The sequence below is a fragment of the Falco cherrug genome, chromosome 9, assembly GCF_023634085.1.
Source record: "Falco cherrug isolate bFalChe1 chromosome 9, bFalChe1.pri, whole genome shotgun sequence".
Lineage (NCBI taxonomy): Eukaryota > Metazoa > Chordata > Aves > Falconiformes > Falconidae > Falco > Falco cherrug.
The window spans coordinates 41972692-41994099 of record NC_073705.1 but is presented as its reverse complement, the minus strand read 5'-3'; the positions used below and the strand labels follow the sequence as shown (position 1 = coordinate 41994099).

Genomic DNA, 21408 nt, shown 5'->3' with positions numbered 1-21408 from the left:
ACTGGAGTTACACTAATAATTTGTCAAACCTGCTTGATCTGTCTTATAGACAGACAGTAACTTACAGTTACTGAAAATTAAGTTACAGTTAAGTTAGTTACAGTTAAGAAGCTTAACAAGGCTAATACTAAACTGTTAAACTCAAAGCACACGCACTGTTATAGAATAGTGAATATTCAGTATAACACAGGTCCATATCCTGCAAGGAGAAATGTGCTGGTCCTACAGAAGCCAATTGAAGCCCAGAAGGCAGCATGGATGGCTGATGATATTGCAGTATGAGAACATTTATGTTGAAGAGAGCTTGAATACTAGGCCTGACTGGCACAGCCTATGGCAAGAAACATTCATTTTTCCTTGCAATTTTATTTTTAAGCACAAATATGCTTCTCCCCCACCCCCCCCCCACCCCCCGAAGAAAACATAGTGTACTTCATTAAATGAGCTAGACTTTTTTATGGAGATTAATTAGCAGCAGCTGCTAACATTCACCTAAAGTTCATACATTCCCAAGTCCACGAAACAAACCCCCAAATCATTCTGAAAATAAAATAACTTGTTCAGTGGTTTGTGTTTGGAAATGTCTTTACAGGGACCCCACTGTGCTGTGATGAGCCCGTCTATCACAACCAGCTAGTGAGGCAATCAAGCAAGCAGGCTCCTCTCTCTCTCCTGTTAAATCATGGATTCAGACATGTTTAGGATACTTCTTCTGTGCTCCTTATTGCATATGAGAAGAAGAACCAGTACAAAGAAAACTGAGTAATTTACCAGTGTGTGCAGTTATGACATAGCTCAAACAGCAGGGAACTGGGCAGTTTTACTATTTAGAAATAGCAAAGAAATCCCCACAACTGTGCAAGACTTTAGAGTGAGATAATATACTAAAGAGAGGTTTTATATAACAGCCTTTTTTGGCTACTGGACACTCTTGGCTTTAACAGTTTCCATCACTCTGCATCCAAGATTTTATCAGAAAACAGATGTTAGTTACTACCTTCCGTGCACCAAACTACTGAAGGCACTGAATGAACCCATGCGTGCGGCCCCCGCTCAGCCTCGCTCCTCTTCAACTGCAAGGAAACAGTGGGCAGAGTAGGTGTAACACACCGCAGTGCTCCTGAGAGGACCTCACTCCTGGGAACAGCAGAACTCCTCGGTCCCTTTCCCTCAGTAGGGGTAAGAACAGGACGGCAGGGGGAATATCCCAGCTGCCTTGCTCTCTTCTGCACCAGCACTGGCAAGGGTACGGAGGTAAAAAGGTCTGTATGTGTGCATATGCACGCACACAGGAGCTTGGGTGAGTAAGAACACCTCCTGCTGCTACCAAAACTACGGGAGCCGTGCCATCAAATTCACTGGAAGTAGGTAGAGGTTCATCACTCAGATACAATCACTGGAGCAAACACCCTGCGGTGTAAAGCAGCCGCAGCAGCAGCCCTGGCTGTGTGCTGGGTAGCGTAAGCTCCCTGGAAGAGCTGCACCTCCAAGTCCACATCCTCCCCTAGCACCAGCACGGTGCAGGTGGTAGTGGCAGTTGCTGACTACATGCTATGTGCGGGCAGGAGATGGTGCTTAGGCTGATGGCCAAACGGCTGTCTACAGTCCTTCCTGGCAAACACAATCATTTTTGCATACCCCTTCTGAGCAGCTCACAGCCTTAAGTAGTAACCATTGTCAAAAGGGATGGAATAGTTAAAGAATGGTCAGGAACTTCTGCTGGTTTAATCCATCTTTTTTTTGAGTACAGCTCAAGTGGGTTTGCTTTTTCCCCCTCTAACTTTTAGCGAATGAGAGTTAATGGACCTTTGGTGAATAAGACCACTTTGGTTTTTTGGGTTTTTTTTGTTTTTTTTCCTAATGAGGCCTGAAAAACTAACTGTAAGCAATATACACAGATATCAAACTCCTTTCAAGCAACTTCCTTTTCCCTCTCTCTCAGTTCCCACCAAGCCTTTGATGATACCTTAACAGTCCATCAAGAGGTCTCAGCAGATCTGATAGCTTCTTCAGATATATGTTTGAAGTCTTCTTCCAGGCCTGAGAAGTGTAATATATACTGGAGCACATCTGATCCAAAGAAGCCACAGATCTTATAGAATAATTAAACAGCAGCCATCCAGTGGGAACTCCCAAGACCTGAAAGTTTGTCTATGGGTTTTATGGAACTATATCAAAGGGTCTGTTGCAGGGTAGCAACTGAGAAGTCACGAGGGGGAAAAAAAGGCAAGAAAAAGCCTGGGAATGGGGGAACAGTAGCACTCAACCTCAGACAGGAGAGGTGAGGGAAGAAAAGCTAAGCCAAATAAATTATTGTATTTAACAGGGAAGGAAGGGAATGCCACAGGTCTGGTCAAGAGGAACATAAATTTAAGAGAAAGCAATGTGTGGTGCCAGGGAATAAAAAGCATCTGCAGGGAACAGAGGAAAAAGGGAAGGGGAGGAGAAAGAAGAGGGAAAATATAACATATGAGAGAGTCCATTTTGGCTAAGCATCTAAACATTTAAGCACTTATCTGAATGGCATTCTCCAGCCTTGCTGAACTTTTGCATAACATTCCCATCTACAGCAGCTTTCTCTGATCTTTCAAAGGGAAGAGGAACAGACTCTTTTTGAAAGCAATCCTCTTACTCTGGAGCTACAAGGCATTTTTAAAAATTACTATCTTTTTACTTAACTAACACGTCACTTGCCAGTCAGGATTCTTCAAGCTCTCACAACACAAGAGTTCACAGACCATCCAAGAGTTTTGGTTTAGATGGGTGGATTTTTTCTTTCTTTCTTTTTTTTTTTTTTCTTTTTTTTTTTTTTTCCAGAGTGACACCAAATACAACGTTTATAGAAAAAATGTCTCTTCTTATGAAAAATCATACATATATGGCTTAGTATTTTTGGTAAGAGCAACTCACTCATTCCAGGCTCAGTCAGATAGCTGTAGCGCTTACGTAAAGCAAGGGAGACAAAGTTCTGGCGTCGGTCAGCTTTCTCCGTCTGCAACAAAACATAATACTATTTGGTGCCTTTAGTATCACTATCCCCCATTTGAAGAGAACAATCATCAACCTCAGCGTGATGGGCCACATTTTGCCGTACACATCCCCACAGGGGAGAACGGATGTCTCCGTTCAGCTTCGGGAAGGCATGCTGAAGCCAAATTTGGGCAAGCAGGGAAGGGAAGGGACAGAGCCGGTCTCCCATCCCCTCTGCCATGTAATGACTTTCAGGCACTGTGGAGCAGGGAGGGTGGCTACTGGAGGTGGCAGAAACCTGCTGTGGATGACTACCCTTCTGGAGCAAGCAGGGAAGAAATTGCAGCCCTAGAAGATGACCCCATGGGTTCATTCCTGCTTACAATGTCTCTGCTTACGAGGTAGAAGAGCTTAGACAGCAGATGTACCTCGTGATCCTGCCTTAAAGTATCTCAATACTATCCTATCCCGTTATCACTTTATAAAATGTTTCACACTACTAGAAATAGCATGATAGTATTCATTCTCTATAAAATAAACCATCTTTGGCTGGAAACAGGAGATCAACACAAAAGACTACAGATACAGACATAGAACATTTATAAGAATACAACTTAGACTATCAAATATTTCTCCCCGGATTAATTTTTCCTGAAAGCACATACACCACGATGTACACTGGCTTTAAAGTGAATACATTAAGGACAAAAAAGGCATGGGAGAGGATTTTTTTAATAGGCACAAAATGCAAAGATGCAGATTAGAAAGCAGACTAATATTGTTAACTAATAAATTGCATCATAAGTCGCTGCATTCAGTGACGTAGCTGCTGGTGCGAAGTCTTAAATATTAAAAGTCCTTTAGAGATCAGCTCACTGGATTATGTGGCTAAAACTATGGTTTGTTTAGAAAGAAAACTATTGTTATAGCTGTATAATAGCTCACTGGGAACAAAACCTGTGGAGACAAAGTGATGTGGTTGCTATTATTATCTTTTAACATGTAAGAAATGTTTTGGTTTGTTTTTTGATTTTTGGTTTTTATTATTATTTTAATCAGCAGGTGGCTACTGCTAGTTATTTGTCACCAGGAAGAGAAGAAAATTTTGCTGCTAGGTAAATCGGATACATATCTGTAGATTCTTTTAGAAAGTGATCTCATTTATAGCTACCTCTAATAAGTAAAATCCACTCAATTTCTTCACAATCTAATGTTGCAGTTTGCATCAAACAGTGGATTTTTAAACTGCAAGTGTCAAAGGTTTATTTGAAAATAGATTTGGGTATGATATTTAGAAATTGCCCTTGGCTATTTGGCTTTGTCAGAAGAGTCCAGTTTATTTTCAGGAGTAAAATATTATAGGCCACTACTGTGGCCTCAGCAGTATTTCTTTCCTTCTCAGAAATAGAAGTTACCAAAGCATTGGCAGTGTTACTCCAAGAGAAGAAATCATATCCACTAAAATATTCTTGATTTTGCCAAAAATGGACTTGGTCTGATATATATAATTATATCTTTTTTCAGAAGAAAACGAGTTAAATTTTACACTGCCATTATTCAATGCTTGGTTTAATTTCATAATATATAATCTTGTTTTTCCCACATTTGTGCACATCTACTGTTTTGCAACAGACTACCAAACGTCAAGGATATGGTTATTCTGTAGGTATCATTTCAATGCCATAGCTAAAAATAGTTGTTTGTTTTTTCTATAACATATTATTTTTCTTCACTAAATCTGAAGGAAATAAAAACAGAAGACAGTGTTTATATTACCTCATCATCTTGATCTGACTCTGTTTCCTTTTGGTCCCAAGATGCATTGCAGAGACAAGGAATATTATAATGGACAGCAGGGAAAAGAATATCAGGATATGAAAAGGACCAAATTGGGAGCACAAAATGCAAGCTGATTTATAAGGCAAAGCAAATCCAAAGTGTCAACACAAAAGAAAAAAAAAATCTTACATCCAATGCAAATCAACACGTGACATTACTGAAAGCATAAACCTATGACTTGCAGGCTGAAGCATGAGCTGTAAACAGAATCATAAAAAATATAGGAACTTGACACCACAGTAACGAGACTTTAAAAGCGTTCTACATACAGGAAACCAATAAAACATAAATTTAAAAAGCCTTTATCATATTCCAAAACATTCTCATTAATGGCATTTCATAGGGTTTCTTTATCACTAGCAGGAGAAAAAGAAAAAAAAAAAGGAAGAAAAAAAAGACAAAACCAAAGGAGCAAAAATAAAACCAAATCAACCCTAAGGAAAATGTTTACTTTTCCTAACAAATACCTTTTTGTGTGCTGGCAAGGTGATATTCAAATTGCAAACAGCTGTTTGTGGCAATCCTTTTGTAGTCTTTGGTTCTTTCAAAAATGATAAGCGACCACAAGGTTCCTGGCTGGTGTCTCTTACCTAGAAAAGAAATTTTAATACAGTGTAGTATATGTAGTAATTCAGACACCTAGAGGAAGTTTCGGCAGAGTATCTTGCCACAAGAAGCTATCTAATGGGTGAAGCTCAGGCTGAGCTCCAGCTCAGTAACAGTGAGGTGCTGAAGGAGAAAAGGTGTTACCATGAAAGAGTTAGGTCAGCCTGAAGCTCTCTGATGCTAAATCCATGCAGGACAAGATGTTGAGTGAGTCCAACCAGGCAGTTTCATACTGAGATATTACTGGCAGGTATTTTCTGCCCACCTTCATTTTTTTCTGTCATGTTTTGCACTTGCGCTCACCAAAATGCTTAAAAACTTCTTTTGCGCAGCAATAATAAGGCTAAGGAAAGTGAGCAGCCATCCATGGTAATTTAGAGATGACCGGTCTGAGCATGCTTTTTGGAGGCTGTTCTGCTGTACAGTATATTGAATGCATCTCCTTTACTTAGTCCCTGGGAAATAGTGATCTACTGATAGTATTTTGGAGGTCTAACTTGAGATACGGTTTTAATAAAAGGCTGTGAATCCATATCATGGGTATTGGGTCCCAGCTCTGCCGCCAGCTCTTTTATGGCTTCAGGCAAAGCACCCTCTCGTTATTCACATAGTAAACAACGACACATCCTTGGGGCAAGTTAGTACTATCAGGCTGAAAAAGTGTTATTACTGGTGGGGGGAAAAAAATCAGAATAATTATTTGGCTTGTTTTGCTTTTACCTTGATAGAGAATGGCAGTCTATTTTCTTTGAAAGCATAAAAATTAAAAACAAGCTGCTGTCCTCCTTTAGTCAAAGGGGCCAGATTTCCATAGCAATCAACGTAAATAGGTTTTCCTTCCAGAACCTATCAAAGCAATAAATAAAAGTCAATAAAACCTCTTTTCATAGTAGATCCATGCAAGTAAGTATGTCATGATTTCCCCCATCACAGTTCCCGAGTTTAGCACAAGTCCCCACTCAGATTAAATTCAACAACAAATTAGAAAATCACGTGTATTATGGCAAGGTATTATGAGCGCAGGCAGTTTGGGAAAGGGTGAGCTGCATGTGTGGCTTTTCTGGAGTACAAACGCATTGACTTCCTTCAGGAAACTGTGTGTTGGTGACTACGTATTCACCACAAACCAGCCTTACTCATGACTGTGTGTCTGCAGGAGCAATGAGAAGGATTTCCAGGTCAGCCATCTGCAAAGCCCAACCAGGGCTACTTGACAGCAGTGCACGCAAAACCCACTGCAGACCATCCCAGGGATCCATTTGGAAACAGGTCCTCATGCTCTCCCTGCCTTGTCCTTTTCTGTCACAGCCTTGCTATGAACCTTTATCTAACTGGGCTTATAGTGGCTTTTGCACGACCTGTTGCCACTTGGATACCACATTGTCCATTTACAAGGAGGGAGTCAGCTGTGAGTAAGAAATGTACCTCAATGTCTTTGCTTCTTGCAACTTCTTCAAAGTTCTCTTGTTGCTCCAAAGTTTTGTCCACTTTGTCATCAGTCATGCAGAAGCAACGCAGATTGGATTCCACAGGGTCATTCATTTTAGCAAATATCACAAACTTTGCCATATAAGGAACACATATTAATTCTCTATAAAGCTGTGTTGCCAGCCCAACAGTCTCTAGTACTTGATGGCAGTCTGCGAGCCAAAATCTGAGTGGGAAAAAGCAAACCATTAAATCAACATTTCATTATGCTCAAATATTGCTTAAGCCTTTAAAGAGAAACCATGTCCTCTGATCCTTGGCCATTTTTCACGCATACTGTCCTTGCAGACTTCCCAAAGCGGTAATTTTCCTTCTACTGTCAGTGGAGCTTCAACCACCCAAAAATAGGAATACCTGGTAATGAAATGCTGATATACTTATTTGACCCCTCTCGCAGAGGTATCTCATAAAACTGTTTAAGCCTCATTTGAAGCCGAAGTGGGGAAACTGTATTTCTTGTGACCCCACAGCATGTATATGTGTTGATGCCTCACTGTACATTTGATTTGCTAAAACAACCTCCTTTATAACACATACATACAGCAAAACTGCATCTCCCACATAGGTTGAAACCAAATATGCCCTCAGTGAAGTACCCCAGAGACAGATGTTATACTGTTATTTTTTCATCTTATGATTGAGAGTTTGATGAAAATTTTGATACAAGTTATAAACATCTTAATTTCTTGTTTGTATGAGCCTTTTCCACAGTATTTCAACCCTGATCTATTTACTTCTTTCCAATATTCTTTTTATAAAGCTTTTTATAGGTGCAAATGTTATGTACTCAGTGATAAGCTCTTTAACTTGCATACCATGAATTTTCTCCACTAGGATTCAGGATTTGTACAGATCTTGTTGAATGCCACCAATCAGCATGTAAGTCCACTAGAGTTCATCAAAATTCATTTCAAACCATGATTTTTTGGCAAATGATATTTTTGTGAGAGTAATTTTACGTAGTTTTCAACTAAAAAGCCCACAGCCAGGAAATGAATGTTCTTAACTTTTTAAACGAATACAGTTTTATGAATCCCCCCAATATTTTTATTGAGTTAACATTTTAAGCTTTCCCTTTCTGTTACTGTTTGCAGAAAAATAAACCCCTGTGTGGCACCGCAGCCTTTAGAGAAATAGCATGTGTGATTGCCAGGAGACATCACTGCAGCAGCAAAGGCCAAGACAAAGCCACATGTAAAACCCTGGATGCGTGGGGTGCTGATACGTAGTGACAAAGAAGCATCTGGTCCCAATACCACTCCATCAGTCTTGCAAAAGACTTGCAGAAAGCCAAGAAACAACCCCACAACTATGCACTTTGTTAATCACGGGTAACTACTCCCTAGGTGCGTTTGGCAAGCTGTTACCATACCTGGCTGAAACATTGGTTGTGAATGAGACACAGTCATTTGAAAATGTCAGCGGAGTGGTGCCTGTGATATCCTCCCACTGCGCAGGTGAAGTACCTCCTATGTAAATATAAACGGTGGAGATTTTCTTTCAAACACCAAGCATATACAGACTGCATACAAGTATCTATCTTAAACTATTTTGCTTCACGCATAAAAAGAGAGCCTGATAATAATGTTCTCCAACAGCTGAGCTACATGATATATATTACATCACGTATCACACACCAGAAAATGATGCTGATGTAAGTCAAGTACACGCCTACAAGCCAATAGCAACTCTTCCCCTTTTATATCGGCTAGGACAGAATTATTTCTGCAAACTACTTTTACTGACAGCCATGTTTAATAACCAAGGTTGAAATTCTTCATACTGGCTAAATATAAAATAGCATTTATTATCTGTTGGCAGAGCTCTTTTACAATGGCGTGAGACCAGATCCAAAGCCCAGGGAATCAGCAGGAGCCTTTCAAATGACCTCAGCCAGCTTTGCTCAGAACTGATCTGAACCCTACTGGACGAGGCACACCAGTGTTCCCTTACTGGAAAGCACAAGTTGTACAGTTATGAGAGTGAGCACAGAGGCATTGCTGTCACAAAAACCTTTGCAAAGAGCATGACTTTCTCTAACCTGTAATGCTACATAAAAGTCGAAGGCTGGGTGTCATGTCTCCTTTGTACCCATTGGTTACACCTTCTCCCGACGGAGGCGGCACAGGGATTGTCATGGTTATTGGCTTATGAAATTTTCTTCTTCTTGGCTCCACAGTAACAATGGGACTGAAAGTTGCTTTGTTTCCAAGGATTTTTTTGACAATCTCCTCTGGAACCGGTTGAGCCTGTCAACACAGGGAAAGTATTTAAACTAGAGCTAAAAATTGGTTATAGACATGCAGAACTGTTTCCCAAAAGATAATTTAATTTTCCTTTCATTTTTCTGTAGAATTTTATTTCTTTTTTTCCCAGGCAGCCTTCTCCCATAGCTCTCAAGGGTGATCATTAGTACAATTCATGCTTAGTATTTTTTTTTAACGACCCACTTATGCTTTCCTAATAGCTATCTTGCAAAGCAAAACTATAAATCTCAGAAGGTTGCCTGCAGTTTTTGCTGAGTGTTTCAGGAATGTTTGGGTTTGTTTTGAATTTACAGTGATGGGTGATATTAAATACAATTTCAAAATGCAAAGAGGCCTATTTTGCACTTGAGAAGTGAGGACTAGGCACTCTGTCTAGAAGATGCTGAACAATTCTCGCATCTCTACCAAACACAAATCCATGCTCCTGAGGAACACTGTGTACTCTGAATTACCTCTGTACTCAGTGCTTCCTACGCTATTCCACTATTGATTATTAGGAAGGAAACATCTGTCTGGGTCAAATTCATACAGAATGCATTATGCTATGGAAGAGCTATAAGCCAATTCTACTTACAATCTTAGCTGCTATAAGCAGACTTTCTACCTCCATTTTGTGCCTTGAAAGGTTTTCTAACTTTATATGGGAAGAAAGAAGTAGCCAATATGGGAAGAAATGCTATAGAGTTTTTGTACTTTTTGTCATGTAAGACCTGAACCCAAAAGTGACAGACATGGGAAACAAAGTTTTGCACCCATTTCCCTGGGGATTGCTTTGTTTTGTTTTGTTTCAGTTTTTTAACTTTCAAGTCTGTTTCAATCAGGCTGACCTGTGACTTAACTGCACGCTGTATTGATACGCATAGAACATGTAGCTACATTGCAATCTCACCAGTCACAACAGTGCACATGGAGACATCATGTTTTCTTCACACTAGAAAGCTCTGGAAAGGCAGCTGTATAACCATAATAGCAGAGCTTCCATTTTCTCCAGATTAATCATTTTTAGATGTGAAATATCATTAACAGAAATGTTCCAGTCTGAATTCCAAGCACTGAAATTCAAACCAGCATCCCTATTTCGTGAACCCATCAGACTTGTAAAATTATTAAGTAATTTTAAGTGATAATTAACAGAACTCAAAGAAAAAGATACCTCCTAAAAAGCATTTCTCCACTTTCTGTGCAGTTTGCTCAAGGAGAGCTTAAGCTATTTGCTCTTCCCAGATTCCACCCATTGCTAGAAACACCTATGGTGAATGTCCTAAACTACAACAGATGTATACGGGAGGTCTTTGACCCAGCAACAGCTAGCAAACAGCTGATGAAATCCTTACCAAACACATTCTTATGGCAACGGGCAGCCCAGTGACACCAATCCCAAGCTGCTACTTTGCCACAGGAGGCTGGGACTACGCAGGGCTGTGCAACCACAGCCAACAGGAGGATGGCAGACAATATCACTGAGGCTGTGGTGGCTCCAGCTCTTTGCTTTTTTCTCCATTCTTAAGATGCTAAGCAATACTCAGGGTAATGATGAAAGGGGAGCTGGGCTTTTGCCACAGGGAGGAGGACTGTGCATCACCTGCACCGGGGGGCACTGAGAGGCCCAGAGCCTGCCTGAGCAGACACTTGCCAATTCAGATCTCAGGTGGGAATGCTTCCCACCTTGCCACCCACCACTAAGGGGCAGAGACTCCTTAGCTGAAAGCCTCATTCATTAAGATCAATGATGCACTTGTAGACGCTGCGAATGTGGACGCGAGGGTGCTTTTACCTGGAGCCCCACGCGGATTCTTTTGGTTAGAGCACCCTCAGGGAAGGATGCCTGGACACGCGGCACCGTCGTGCTGCTCAGCACCCCACCTTCTGGGCCGATTTGGTTACTCTCCTGCTTGATTCGTGAAACCACCGCAAAGTACTGAGGGAAATCTTTTGTGACGATCCTGCAGATTCGCTTCTTCTCTAGCTCCTCAACACTGTCCAGCTCTGGTGAGAGAAGGCAGTTAAAACATCCAGGCATTATCTGCCCAGGTTCGTACCAGACACATGTGTGAGTGTGAGGTTTTGAATATGCCTTGAAATGCTTATTATTTTACTTACTACAGGAGAAAAAAATATTCAGTGCTATTAATTATCAAGCTTTGGTTTGCTCTGTGAACTTTTGCATAAATCTTGACAACAAGGGCAAATGGCACGAGATGCACATATCTGCCAGGACACCGAAGCACCACTAGTGACTGCTAGTCACCCAAGCTACTAGCAGCTGCTGTGGGGTGTTAGGTTTGTCACACAGCATGGAAGTCCGAGGATGTCTGAAGGAGATGGTCAAGCTTCTTTCCTCTCTCATCTATATCTGGAATCACACAAGTGTACTGATCTTTCTGTGCACACCTTCAAGAGACAATTATTTCCAGCCTCTTCCCTCACATGGCTCCAACATACATTAAAACACGGGAAATCACAGTCAGCTCATGAAGTATCTAACTTCACGTCAAGTGTGCAATCCAGGGTTTGCCCAGCTAAGGCACTTAAGAAAGTTATTTCCCAAACTGGCATCCATATAATCCTGAGAGTTTATACTGAGACACTGAGCTCTCCAGTTTTGTGGATGTGACGGAGCTCTGTCTGCCAGCACTACCGTTGAAACCATAGCAAGGATCCCTTCCCACATCAGGCTTTCAGCCATTTGGTATCTGCCCCAAAGCAACTGCATCGTGCTCCTCAGTTCCTAGAGAAGAGAAACTTAACACATCCTCAGAGACAACTGGAACAGAAACAGGTTGTCAACAGTTAGTGCTCTTGACCACATTCCCAACTTCAAGGGTCACTAAGGCTTAGAAAAGTGCATGGAGTATCTACCCATATTAACTACATAGATGATGTAGACATATATGCACTGACAAAAGCTTTGTGATATGTCACAAATACAACTAATTTGCAACTATATGTGTGTATATATATGCACTAGTGAAATCCCTGCAGTATAAACATTATTCACAGAGATAATTACACAACTGTCATGCATTTCTCCTGTAATCTCTTACACTGACTTTTCAGCGATTGCAATGGGGTTTCACTCCAGCACTCCACACATTTCCACTCTATTTTCCTCCTTAATAAGAGCACCACATTCCTAAAGAAGAAAGTTTGTTCCTTGAAAGATGAAAATTCTATCAGATGCAGTAAGATGTGGTACCAAGACGAAAGACACCTGTAAAATTCTTTATGTGACTGAGACATTTTCCTCCCCTGAACATGTAAGTTTGTATATGAAGTTGCCCTCTAAGAGAAAAAAAAAGATGGTGAGCAATCAAACCACCTGACTGCCAGGAGAAACGCAGCATTAGCATGACAGAATTAATGAAACAGGGAAAACTAGTCCTGGGAGAGGTCACATTTCCTGAACACACTGAATGCATTTTACAAACAGAGCTATCATCATTACTATTTTCCTTGGTTGCTGACACTTCATTCCTGTGCAATGTGTTTCAATTAAAAACCTCTAAGGGTTTTTTGGTTGGTTGGTTGGGTTTTGTGTGGGGTTTTTTAACCACAGAGAAGTATGCTATACACCTCATCTTATAGACAGGGATGGCAAAGCAGAGAGATGTAAAGCAGGAAGGTTAGTGGCAGAATTGGGAAGTCTGCTGATGTCAGTGTCTCCCAGGATTTGTGCTAAAAGCCCGAAGAACCCCTATGGCCATTAAGTTTTAGTAAGTCAAGAGAAAAGTATTGTGAATACTCTGTGCATATGTCTTCCCCTGCCACCCAAGCATATGGTACAATTATCCTAAGGTGGCTGTGGGAGTGATGGAGGAAAGGAGAGATGGAGGGAAGGAAAGGAGGGAGGAAAGGAAGATCACTCCTCCCCACCCTCTAGGCTGTGCTACCACATGAGCATTATGTTAAGGTTCCTGGACAGGAGAAGAGAAACCCAGCCACATCCTGCAAGGTCAGGGAGGACCTCTGACCCTTGGGATGGCTCAGCTCAAGGAAAGCAATCACACCAGATTTGTCAGGTGAGAGGCAGGTGTGAATCAAATTCATCACATGTCTAATAACTTTCTTTTTTCTTTCAGAAGGCAGAGCATTTTCTGACTGGAAACAGAGCAAGAGTCACAGAACACTTGCCTGCTTCATGAGCTTCAAGGCGTCTTTGTGTGATCTGGTACCTGATTTCCCTTACCAGGACCTTAGAAGAGTTTTGCTAGTGCTGAAAACGCAAAACTCATCTGTACTTAGCAGACTGAACAATGCTCTGCGTTTTGCAAGCCTCCAGCAGTACTGGCTAGAGCAGAGCTCACCTAGTCACTGTGCAGACTGAAAGGTGGGACAAGCACAGGACACCAGTTTCCCCCATACAGGAGATGTGCGCCCATTAAGAAATTGTTGCACTACAAGTGGGGCACCCAGGAGGCAGTACTCACATGGAGAAAAGTACAGGAGGGGGATGGAGGCAGAAAGAGCACATGGTAAGGGACTGAAGGAGAAGCTGAGGGCATTGAGACTTGTCTTAAAAATGCTAGTAACTAGACCCACCCTCTCAGCTTCAGTATTTCACATACATAACTAGGTGCTCCCAGTGCCATGAGGTCTCATTCTCAAATAAGTCAATGCCCTCTCTGTGTTCTTTTGCCTATTTTTGCACAGTCTCTAATCTTGCCATTCACAACACAAAGTTTAACAGCAATATGTTTAAAAACTTTTCTTGGAAATGTAGCAAAATCACTGCAGAGTGATTTATGGTGGTATTTTAAACTTCAAGAGTAAACAAGGTCACGCTCTGGTTTCATCTGTAGATTCAAAGAAGTAGCTATGCAAAAACTCCTGCTTCCCATCTGAAACCACACCATGCAGCTGCAAGCGTGTTGTAGCCACAAATATTTGCATTTCTTATTTGCAAATGGCTGTCAAAAGATTAGCTACCCCGGTGTGTGCATTTATGCCCACAATCTGTCTACAGGTACCTGTAAAGGGTGCAGGAACGTAAAAACCAAACACAAATTACATCTAAAAGGAGCCGGGCTGAAAAAGTAAGTTATTTACCAAACAGAGAGCTTCCTCCTAAGAAATAAATAAATAAATTTCAGTTGATTCAGGTTTAAATAAATGTAATACGGCCAACAGTTGTGAATTGCTACCCTTGTGTTTGGAACCTAACTCCTCTTCCTAGTAATGCCAGATTCCCTGTATTTCCTCAGCACTCTATCTGCCTAAGTACAGCATCTTTAGAATAAAAACTATTTAAGCAGAAACCTGACAGCACCAAAAAAAACCCCTGACTCTTTCCATCATGGTTCATTGTTCTTTGATGAGAATAAAAGCAAAGTTCTGCTATTATTTAATCCTTCGTTTAGTGCCCTGAAGCGTTGCCTCCTCTCTGGATTAATTTGAGCCTGCGATGAGGTTTTCCAGCAGATGGTGCTGCTTCCAGTAAAGAACCGGCAGGTTTTCAGCAGTCCGCTGGGAGGTCGAGGAGCAAAGATGTCCTCACTCTCATCCTCCCTAGCTACGTGGAAGAGCCAAACAAGAAAAACAAAACGGAGAAGCAAACTGCATCTTGATACGCTGAATTTTTAAAGGAGCTGGGAATAAAATTCTGATTGCCCTCCACCACTACAGATAGGTAAGAACTAGTGAATCACACAGGTCTGGCATGAAACAGACCAGCTGCTTTTAATGGAAAAATGGGCGCTCCTGCAGCATGTTATGGCATTTAGAGATGACTGCACAGATGAATTTCCTGGCAAAGACACACTAAACTTCTGGAAATGACTGACCATGTGGCTGCTTTTTACTTAAATTAAAAATTGCTTCTGCCTCCAGAGTTCATACCTGGAATAAAACTTCTTCCAAAATACTCCTTCAGAGCCAGGTATTTTGTAACAAACCACGTAAAGTTCAGATGAAAAAAGCCAACCCACTCTTAATTCTACAAATTTGTAAACTTATGTCATTGCTTGGAAGACCTTTTACACAGCAAAGGTGCCATTTAACTGGAGCAGAATTTTGTCAAGATCCTTGTACTATTTTAATGCAGGCTTGGTGGTTTTGGAGGGGCTTTTTTAGGTTTGTTTTCCTAACTAGAGAAGGGTTAATGAACTGAACAAAGAATCAGCACAATGCTCTGGGTGTGTCTGCAGTATTTTTTCTCCTTTCTCTCTCAGAAATGATTGCCTGGATTGGTAAAAGGCATTTCTGTGGCTTGGCTTTTAAGGTGTCAAATATTTTCATTCTAAGGGAATAGTACAGCGTCCATCATACTTTCTGTGATTCATCGGCTGTACATATACCCAGTAACCTCAAACTGCAGTTCCCCAGAAGGGAAGAGCCACCTGAAACCCTCAACAGATCAGAAAGTTGTATGCTGGCTCCAAATCGTGAAGCTTATTATTTTAGGCTCTAAGTATTGACAGCTTCGTGCCTACCTCTCTCAAAGTGTTTTTATTTGTTGACTTCTCTGTAAAATGTGAATTTATCCATATGGCACCTCTGGAGAGCTTTCATAAGTAATGCAAGTTGGAACACTTTAGAACAGTGTTTTTATGCCCAGATTTCCTATCCCAAAACTGAACTAAGCTCAGTTTGGAAAGCATATGAAGCAAACAAGCAAGCAGCTGATCGGTTCTAAATACCTCACCACTGACAAGGCACCAATATTTCGCCCAAATGCCAAACAATTACTTCCTATCCCATGCTAGTGCACAGAGGAGGAGGGTGTGGTGGTGAGATGTTTCTTTCAGAAAGGCTGCGCTACTGCCTTCAATCCTGAAGCAATTCTTCCCCAAGCAGTACTGTCCCGGGGCATGCTCACTTTTCTGCCTATTCCACTGCTTTTAGGTACCCTTCTCTGATAAGGTTTATTGCATTTTTCCAAACCCACTGATCCAACATTTGCAGTGTTTCTGCCCTACTGCTTGGTTGGTTCTATTATACATATTTCAAAATAAGTAGCTAGAATAGATCATACAACACACGCTGTCATTGCTCTGTATTTTTACAAGTTCATGTGCAGTTCAAGTACTTTGAAGTGAAAATACTACACAAGTCCAGGGAGCCCCTCAAAACAGCGCTACTCTCCTTCCCATGTTCTCAAAGCACGCCTTTTAATGAGGCTGCCTTCTTCAAACAAGAGGCCAAGATCAAAGGCAGAGCCTGCTCACAGATACCTCTCAACTGCCATCCATGGCCCGATGAATTGCCTCAAAAGTTTTTGCTGACAATGAAAGAACTGTCCTGCAGCTTGTACCCCGCCGCACTGTGACTTTCTGTAGGAGTTTATCCAGAGAAAATCCTGTGGATAAATCCATACAGAAAACCAAAGGCCAAACCACAAGCTATTTCATTCACACTCAGATGCAAAGAGTTCAAGCAAAGGTTTATTGGCACAAGTATTGAAAAACACTTGCTAAAAAAAGAAAGCAGTGGTGCCAAAGGATCACTGCAGCCCCAGCCTGGCTTTGCCCACAATGTGTCCGTGGGGACCATCTGTCACAGCAGCCTCTGATGAACTGTGTACAGCTGAGTCCTCTCATCTTAAGGGACTCTCACGTAACAGCAATGTCCAAGCAAAACAAGGGAGCCAGACTTCCCAGATGGGCATCAGGAAGGCAGGTTGTCTGTTTATGGGAGGCAACCTCTAACAATACCGTTTCAAAGAAGAATAGTGCAGGGGCTGAGCTCTGCATCTGTGGGAAAGCACAATATAACCGATATTTACACTTCGTTGTTGGTTTGGAATGACCTTCAGGTGGCCTTGCCCGAGCAGCAGAAACATGCTTACCTCCAGCTGGGATGTTATTCTCAACTTTATGCTGTAAAGCAACCGTGCAACTTTGCTTAAACTTGCCAAGACTTCAGACCAAAACTTACCACTCATTTCAGGACGTCTCCAGGCCACTGCTGAACAATTTCTCTTTACACTCTTTCCATTTGTTTAATACGTAACGCACACCATCTTCCCCAAAGTCAGATATCCCCTGCACTGTTTTACGTTAGGTTGCTTTAGTCTGCTCATGTTAGCAAGCCTGCACAAAGGTAAGGCTTGCTAAAGCTTTGAGAAAAATTTTACCTTCATCCATGCCATTGAGTATTTCAGTTAAGTCTTCATGTTTGCTGTCATACTGATGCTCCTTCCACGTTTCACCATTTTCACTTCGAAGTACGATTAGTTCTCTTTCCTTTCCTCGCATTGATCCAAAATGCGGGATTTCCACTATGACAGGGCTAGAGAAAAAAGGATTGTATTATTTTTAATCCTGTAACTCCTCACTGTCCTTAATTTCCTATGGGTGTTAAGTCCTTAAGAAAACTACAGTCATTTTAAATAGTTAGCACTATTATGGTAAAAATGTTTTTAAAATTGCCAAAGCTGCACAATCCTTTATAATTTAAACTGTAATTAATAGATAACTTGAAAATATTTATATATAGCTCTTTTTTAAATGGAAATCTTCTGAATCAGCTGCCTACATGAAAAAAATAGCAACAACTATTATACAGTGACAGTTAAGGAGAGTTCTCCCTGCTCATTTATTCCAGGATGTAGGTGATCCAACCTGCCTCCAGCACACACAGCACCACTGACTTTCAATTGGCATTAGCATAGTCAAAATTTGGGTTTGGCTCAAGGGATTTAAAGAGGCAAAGTCAGTTCAGAAACAGTCCAGCTATCCAAACACATGCAAACAGCTACTGACTGCAGCAGGAACTGCGCGTGCATGTAGGTGTTAAACTTCAGACTAAGTCCCAAACTTTTCAAAGCTCTCCCTGGCTCTCTGTTGAGGCAGCTCCTGTGAAACACAAGAGGTCATTTCTCATTAGCTTCACTTTCTGGTTCTCATGCCCAAAATCACAGCTGCAACATCTGCACTGTAAACGTCACTGGGGAATGTTTGGATCCTTTCAGAATGGATTTCTCTGAGTTAAGCAACATCATGACCACACTTATATTAGTTAGTGTCAAACATTTTTGGGGGGAAGGAAAGGGAATGAGAAGGTGGTTAATAATACACCTATGTCACCAGACAATGTACCTTCAACAGAGGACTGCAAGTGCATTACTGAACAATTATTGTGAACAATCAACAGAAACCACCATTCACTTCATGTGCCATTCCTTAACAAAACAGACACTTTTGCCAAACACTTCACAGGCAGGATATGCATTTTAAAGTATGCTAAGACAAACGGACTGAAATCACACAGTAAGTGAACAATTATGGATTATGCAGCTTTAAGACATTTAAATAGACAGTATCATTATTTTCCTACAGAGGTTGTAAAGGATTTCACTGCTTTGTAATAACTCAGTTAAAAGTAGCATCACATGATGGGAGCAGTATGCAGCACTTCTGTGGTACTGTACACCTGCAAGGTGTTGGGTGCATTAACCAATTACTCAAGTACAGAAATCACAACACCCACCATGAGGAAAAACATAAACTAGCTGGAAGTCCAGTTTTCACATTAAATACCAAGGGAAGAGAGCTAGGTGGTATTTTTTCCCCATGAAAATAGAAAAAGACAGTTTAATACATACTTTAGATACTTTTAAAAACACCCAGGCTATTACTCTAGTCTCAAGTCCTTTAATAGGAATGTAGCTGCTGTCTCCCATTGTGCACAGCAAGTAAATACTAAAAATTCAAATACCTTGCTTAAGATATTTACTCTCTAGTTCAAAAAAAAGTACAAACTGAAAACTAACACTATAGTACAATCTTTGCAGGCTAATATTTCAGATACTGTCTCTGTAAATATTTAGAAACCACACAGTTTTGTGCATGACATTTAACAAGAATACTCAGTGAGAAGGTATTGAACAGGTTTGGAACGCCAAACACTCACCAATATTTTGAAAACCTAATGCAATAGATTTCACAATAGGGTTTGAAAACAACAGTCAAAAATATACGGAAACATTCTTTCATTTTTAGATTATACACTGCAGTTCCTTTGGGTAGCATACGTGGCTTTATAAATTTAATAAGATGCCTCTTGCAGTTTGAAAAGATCAGTGTTTCTCCAACTTTGGTGAATGAATTCATTCACTCAATGACATTTTTTCTAAATGATCTTTAAAAGACTTTATGCAATCACATTTTACAAATGCTCTTCCCAAAATAGACTCACTTAAGGCCTGTAAATACCTTCTCTACCACAGGGTTGAACTTAAAGGACTGTCACTGTGTATTAAAATGTACTTGATGTAGTTGAAACACTTCAAATTTAAAAAATTACAAAAGCACAGAAGTTATGAAAGCAGAATGCTGGCAGTGAATTTTACATGCCTATAAGCACAAGGTAGTAGCAGAGCTATATTAAATCAAGCCACTATGATTTTCTTTCAGTGACATAAATCAACTGAAAGCTTTAGAAAACTTAAAAAAAAAAATGGGAATAACAAAAAATTTGAAACAAAAGAAAAACTGTAAACATTCTGTATCTTTTCCGTACATATCCTACCCAATAAATTTTGTTCCTTGTGGACCAAGCTGCAGGATTCGGCTAACCATGCTCTCGCCCTCATTTAGAGGGGGAGGAGTGTTAGGAAGATGCAGTTTACTGAATAACATCCATGCAGCAGGAAGAGAAACAAGAAGGGGAAATTAGGAACAAGCTGTCATTCCCGACAGAACCAGCAGTTTACACCAGGGTGCCACTCATGGTAACGAACAAAATTTATAATTAGGGAAAAAAAAGCCACATCATAGTGGATCGTTTCCTCTATTTTAACCTTTAAAAAAAGTCAGTTCCTAGCATTTGTACTACTTGATGCTCTACATTAAGTGCTCCGCTGTCACTACCAGTGGCTTTGCTCCACAGGATGGAGACAGGCAGCTCCCAGCAACTCCAGCAGGAGCTGTGCACATGCCATGGCATAGGGAACAGAGCTCAATATTTGAGTTCTTGTAGGTGACTTTAGGACCCTTTTTTTTGTGACTGTGATGTTTCTCTGGTACTCTATGAGAGAAAGGGCCAAAACCTGTTCTGGGTTATAGGTGTGTGGCTCCTGATTTCAAAGGCAGGTTGCATGAGTAGATGGGGGCAGGACTTGGCCTTTCCATGGCTTTCCTTACCTTCAGCTCCATCCTGCAGTCACCATACAAGGCAAAGCTCCCCTTAAAATACAAGGGTACTTTCTGGAAGGAATGGCAGGTTGGCATTTTTTAATATTTCAATTTAAGTAGCCTATCTTATGTGCTCAAATGAGGGAAGAGTCAATGTTTAACTAGTCAGATTCACAGGATAAAGGAAATGAAAGATGCAACATGAGTGTAAACAATGAAAATCATATAAAAACTTACCCTAAAAACTGTGCCCCTGCTGGCCCCATTTCTACAAGTCTACTGGCTAATCCTTCTCCTTCAACCATCGGTGGTGGGCTGGCCAGTTTATGCCTCTTTACCAAGCGGCAAGTGATGCGGGTTGGTGCTGTACACTTGCGTGGTGGGATAATTATTCTCATTCCATGATGGCGACTACCCCTCATCGAACCCCCACGTGCATCAACCATAAAACTAACCAGGAAACTGTAGGAAAAAGGAAACATGTCAATGAAAATGGTCACAAAGCAAGCAGATCATCAGCAAAAAGTCAACCACCACAGTCTTTAAAACTTTATTAGAAAAATCCTCCCAACCCCAGCTAAACTAAAAAGGACATGAAGATTCTTTAAAAAACCTTATACTTACATGTTAACTATTGGTTATCAAAAGCAGGAGTTGCTAAAGGTCTAGCAACGTCATGGTGAAATGAACAGGTGCTACTGAGTAATTTAGATTAAGAGTACACAAGCAGTGTATTAGAACTAGTTTATTAGAATTTAAAAACACCCCTCCATTACTGTTAGCTCTACTGTCCATAAACAACAGTAATTAGCCTCACTTGCAGAAAGGAACCAGACAGTGTAGAAAAATGAGAATTAAAAATGCTTATTATTTTGGGGAATCTCAGTCTTCAAAAACCTCCTCACAGTCTCATTTGCAAACACTCCTGACGGCTGGCAGAGCGAGTGCTGGCACCATGAGTGACAGTCAGTCCAGGCTACTAAGGGCTTCCACTGGTGCGGAATAGTGAGAATATCAAGTATATTACTTTCCTTAGGCTGCTGGCACTCTGGAGGAAATCATGTCATTACTCCTCTGTGAAGATGACATTCCTTAGCAAAAAGTGACGTTAAAGAAAAATCACATTTGCCAGTGTCATTCCAAGGCATAATTTTCCATTTAAGGGT

At 40.9% G+C, this 21408-nt stretch overlaps 1 protein-coding gene across 20 annotated transcripts in view; it reads right to left on the bottom strand.

Annotated features, from left to right (window-relative positions):
• The window catches only part of ANK3 (ankyrin 3), a 374167-nt gene that overhangs the window by 36132 nt on the left and 316627 nt on the right, over positions 1 to 21408 (bottom strand). For 13 of the 20 annotated variants that reach the window (XM_055721313.1, XM_055721318.1, XM_055721322.1 and 10 more), the window contains 10 exons: positions 20480 to 20704; positions 17242 to 17396; positions 10945 to 11156; positions 8945 to 9152; positions 8276 to 8372; positions 6841 to 7069; positions 6136 to 6261; positions 5277 to 5399; positions 4747 to 4773; positions 2911 to 2992 (listed from right to left, as the gene is read on the bottom strand). In XM_055721313.1, coding sequence (XP_055577288.1) covers positions 2911 to 2992; positions 4747 to 4773; positions 5277 to 5399; positions 6136 to 6261; positions 6841 to 7069; positions 8276 to 8372; positions 8945 to 9152; positions 10945 to 11156; positions 17242 to 17396; positions 20480 to 20704 — 1484 coding nt within the window. The remainder of the gene's footprint in view (positions 1 to 2910; positions 2993 to 4746; positions 4774 to 5276; positions 5400 to 6135; positions 6262 to 6840; positions 7070 to 8275; positions 8373 to 8944; positions 9153 to 10944; positions 11157 to 17241; positions 17397 to 20479; positions 20705 to 21408) is intronic. The other 7 variants (XM_055721316.1, XM_055721320.1, XM_055721331.1 and 4 more) reach the window with 1 other exon arrangement.